General features: G+C 42.6%; 1 protein-coding gene across 1 annotated transcript in view; it reads left to right on the top strand.

Moving 5' to 3' along the window:
• Positions 1-431: 431 nt before the first annotated feature.
• Positions 432-5009, top strand: part of LOC115191415 (tripartite motif-containing protein 16-like) — a 10054-nt gene continuing 5476 nt past the window's right edge. The window contains exons 1-2 of the mRNA XM_029749270.1: positions 432-1085; positions 2335-2430. Of these exons, the coding sequence (XP_029605130.1) occupies positions 501-1085; positions 2335-2430 (681 nt within the window). The 5' untranslated portion in view covers positions 432-500. The remainder of the gene's footprint in view (positions 1086-2334; positions 2431-5009) is intronic.

The raw sequence follows: 5009 nt of genomic DNA on the forward strand, positions 1-5009 counted from the left end.
TGTTTGTTTCACAATAAAAAATAATTTGCATCTTCAAAGTCGTAGGTATGTTGTGTAAATCAAATGATACAAACCCCTCAAAAATCTATTTTAATTCCAGGTTGTAAGGCAACAAAATAGGAAAAATGCCAATGGGGGGGTGAATACTTTTCACAAGGCACTGTAGATTACATTACAAGGCATTCGGAAATTATTCAGACCCCTTGACTTTTTCCATATTTGGTTACATTACAGTCTTTTTCTAAAATTGATTAAAAAAAATGTAATCATGAACTGAAATTTAACCTATGAATTAAAATATTTGTCTCCTTCTCGATGTTGCATGCAGTTCTCTCTCTCTCCCTCCCTTCCTCTAACTCCTCCTTCACTCCCTCCCTCTATACTCACCTATCTGGCAGAACCAGAAAGTCCATTCCTTCCAAATACTCACTTCTGTGGAAACAAAACATATCTGAGTCTCTGTGTCGTCTGTCTGTGTGAGAGTGAAAACAACCGTCCAAATGGCTCAGCAGGGAGTTCTGCTGGACCAGGACCAGTTCTGTTGTTCTGTCTGTCTTGATCTACTGAAGGAGCCGGTCACTACTGCCTGTGGACACAATTATTGTAGAATCTGTATTGAGGGCTGCTGGGATCAGGATGTTCTGAAAGGGGTCTATAGCTGTCCTCAGTGCAGAGAGACCTTCACTCCGAGGCCTAATCTGAGGAAAAATAACATGTTGGCTGAAATGGTAGAGAAACTGAAGAAGGCTGCTCTCCCTCCTGCTCTGTGCTATGCTGGACCTGGAGATGTGGCATGTGATGTCTGCACTGGGACCAGAAAGCAGAAAGCCCTCATGTCCTGTCTCGTGTGTCTGGCCTCTTACTGTGAGACTCACCTCCAATCTCACTATGAATCTCCTGCTTTCAAGAAGCACAAGCTGGTCAAAGCCACCGCACAACTACAGGAGAAGATCTGCTCTCATCATGACAAACTGCTGGAGGTTTACTGTCGTACCGATCAGCAGTGTATCTGTCTGCTGTGTACAATGGATGGACATAAAGGCCATGATACAGTGTCAGCTGCAGCAGAGAGGACTGAGAAACAGGTAAGACCAGAACAACTTGTTGGTGACTGTCTGATAAACAAAGAATTAAAGATACAGTAGGAACTAAGGCTGTTTGAATATGAGATCAATCAAATGAAATTGATCCTCAACAGAACAAATATGAACGCAACCTTCAGTATATAGATATGTTAACCCAGATTCTCCAAATGTAACACCATTTTCTAAAGTCTGTTTGGTTCTGAACAGACAGAATAAAAACTCAAACAGCTGCAAAGACAATGTATGATTACACAGCACATATATTTATAACCTCATACTAGGCAGGGTCAACTCCTTACACATCTAGACAGCCAATACATCTCTGTTGCTAGGCAGGAACTGAATTGGTTCCTGTCACTGGTTTAGTCATGGCCCTGCCTGATGCTAGAACCTTGGTGGGTGTGGAAGTGTATGTGTCTGAGATAGGACTGTAGTAGGAGGGTCGTTGGGGTGGGCCCCTCTGGCCCCCCTCCCAGAGGCTTCTTCTCACTTCATCTGTTGACTTGACCTCGAGACGAATTCCTGGCTCCTCTCTAGTTCTGCAGCTGGCCTGCCTTATCAGAGACTAACTAGACTGTTGAATTCCTGGCTCCTCCCTAGTTCTGCAGCTGGCCTGCCTTATCAGAGACTGAAACTAGACTGTGGAATTCCTAGCTCCTCCCTAGTTCTGCAGCTGGCCTGCCTTATCAGAGACTGAAACTAGACTGTTGAATTCCTAGCTCCTCCCTAGTTCTGCAGCTTGCCTGCCTTATCAGAAACTGAAACTAGTTGCCCTTTGTCTCCCTCTTTTAGGAACATTGATATTTAACAATAACATGTTTGAACAGAATATTTCAGCACTTCCCCTTGTCTCTCTCAGTAACTTTCCAACACCAAGTTCCTATCCACCCTTCATTGACCCCAACATATACATTCCTTATACATGTAAAGTCATCAATACGTTATAGTATGGTAACATGAATAAGTATATTTCTAGCTAGAATCCAACAAGTCAAACATCATTATCATTAGTTATCAAACGTCATTATCATTCATTATCAAACACCATTATCATTAGTTATCGAACACCCAATCAGCTCCTGATTTGTGTTCTGTTAAAACTATAATTATTCACATGACAACATAATGGTGTATTTTCACACAGGCACATCCTCAATATTTGTATCCCTATATTCTATTGGCCCTACGTCACATTACTATACTATGACAAATAAAGCTTGATAGCTCATTGAAGAGTGATTCTCCACAGAGGCAGCTGGGGATGAGTCAGCAGAAGGTCCAGCAGAGATTCCAGGAGAGAGAGAAGGAGCTGAAGGAGCTCCAACAGGTTGTGGAGTCTTTCAAGGTGAGTATTGTTGACCAGAGGAGACACACCATTTCACTTCTTTCCTCCAGTCAGAGAGAGAGAGAGGGAGAGACAGGCTCCTATCCAATCCCACTGACCCCACTGTTGGGAACAGGCTGTCTGGACCCCTTTCAGAGAATAGACTGCTTAATGTAACTGACGGGATATGAACCCAGGTCTACCGTGGGATAAACCAACATCTTGACCATTACATCAAGAGGACATTCCCTATTGGGCCGACACTGATTTAGAAGTCGCAGGCGAGGCTACCTCATCACATAACCATGAGTAACCATGACTGACTCATGTCCCCTATACATTAACATGAAGCTCTCTCTCTCTCTCTCAATTCATTTCAATTCAATTCAAAGGTCTTTATTGGCATGGGAAACATATCTTTACTATGCCAAAGCAAGTGAAGTAAATAATAAACAATCATGAATGAACAGTAAACTTTACACAACATTTATTTTCAAAAGAACAGAGACATTTCAAATGTTATAATTCAAGAGCAAACAGAGAGAGCCGTGCGCCAGACTGAGTTCTGGAGGTGAAATGGAAATGAATGAGGGAGAGTTAAGTGAGGTAGAAGGTGTGGAGAAGAGCTCAGAACCAGAGAAGTATTTGGTCATATGAGATTTGACTTCAGAAGAGTTCCAGGGTGTGTTGAGTGGTGGTGTCCCGTCCTCCCAGGTCGTTGGCATGGTGCAGGAGCAGATAGGGTCAAAGTAGTGGAATGGGGTAGTGGGTTTTTAATGAGTGTAGGGTTAGTTGGCATGGTGCAGGAACAGATAGGGTCAAAGTAGTGGAATGGGGTAGTGGGTTTTTAATGAGTGTAGGGTTAGTTGACATGGTGCAGGAGCAGATAGGGTCAAAATAGTGGAATGGGGTAGTGGGTTTTTAATGAGTGTAGGGTTAGTTGGCATGGTGCAGGAGCAGATAGGGTCAAAGTAGTGGAATGGGGTAGTGGGTTTTTAATGAGTGTAGGGTTAGTTGGAAGGGTGTTGATTTATTTGAAAAAATATGAAATGTTCCTTTTCCCATTTTGTATCACAAAGTAAAATAGATTTATATTATTGTCCAGTTGGGGGCAGTAATACAACATATTGGATGAAAACCGCCGATAAACTCCAAAGAAGAATAAACATTATATTTTGTCCATTTACAGTGTTGTAACGATGTCTCTCTCTCTCATTCCATCACTTTCATGGTAGTTGGTTGTGTGGGTCTCTGGTTATTAATGGGGTGCTGACAGACAATCGTTGATGGATATTTATAGAGCTCTGATCAGGACGACAATTGATTACGGGTGTATAGTTTATGGAACAGCAGCAAAGACTTAAGCTGGACAGAATTCAGTCTATAGCTTTAAGGATATGTATTGGTGCATTTAAATCAACATCTGTATGTGTCTTACAAGTGGAGGCAGGTGAGATGCCTTTGGGTATACGGCGTAATAAATTGTCATTAGCTTATTGGGTTGCAAGGCTGTGAGGTTGAGCATCCCACTGCTACTGTTCTAGATGACTGTTGGGAATATACTAGTAGACAAGGCAGTGGTTTTGGTTGGACAGTTGTAGGTATCAATGTTATTTTGGAGAAATGAGAGAATGGGTGTAGTAGTGAGATTCTGCTGGGTCCCAGCACATTCAGGTGTGGAAGGGAATGAAATTGTAGACCAGTTAGCTAAAAGAGCTTTAAAACAAGATATAATATATATTAATGTTCCACTGGGTAGAGGTGAGGACAAATGTAAGATCAGAGACATTTTGATAGATGTGTGGCAGAAGAGATGGGACTCTGAGCACAAGGGACGGCATTTATATGTCCTCTAAAGGTCGGTGGACCAAGGTTCAAAGGTCAGATTAGCAAGGAAGAGGTGGTGTTTACTCGATTGTGCTTAGGACATTGTACATTGAACTGGTCCTTACATCTGGTTGGCAGCATGTGAATGGTTTGTGTCTGGAGGGTATTGTCAATGAAACGGTGGAGCATGTGTTGTTATATTGTTGTAAGGATGTTGAAGAGAGGGAAAGATTGAAGTGTAGGGTCATTGAGGTTGAATGGGGTTGGAGGGGTTGGAAGGGATTTGGGGGATGGGGAGGGTCTATTAGAAGTTAGTAGGACTCTTTTTATTTTCTCAGAAGTACTGAGTTAGGTAGGAGGATTTAGAAATGGTGTAAACCGTGATTGAACACACTCCAGCACAGTAGGTGGCGCCATGCACCGTTAACGTTGGTTTGAGGACCACCATTATATCATAGAAGAAGAAGGTGTTGTGTGAGGGTTTTGGGGTTCCTGAGGAGGGCTACTATTCTTTTTGCGTATTTTCCAAATGTATGTTGTAGTTGTTGAGGGTTTATTTGTTAGTTTCCACTGTTCATCGGTTAGAGTTGAGGGGGGAGTAGGGTAGTTTGTTTTGGAGGTGTGATGTCCTCAACCGAGTGGAGAAGAAACGCTGTCTCTTCAGGTGCGTTCTGGAGAATGGTGTGGAGGAATTATTGATCATGGTCGGTGAACAGGTGGGAGAGGAACATATACACTCTGTATCCAGAATGAACAAGGCGGTGGTTGTGGTA

Source organism: Salmo trutta, chromosome 4, assembly GCF_901001165.1.
Source record: "Salmo trutta chromosome 4, fSalTru1.1, whole genome shotgun sequence".
Taxonomy (NCBI): Eukaryota; Metazoa; Chordata; class Actinopteri; order Salmoniformes; family Salmonidae; genus Salmo; species Salmo trutta.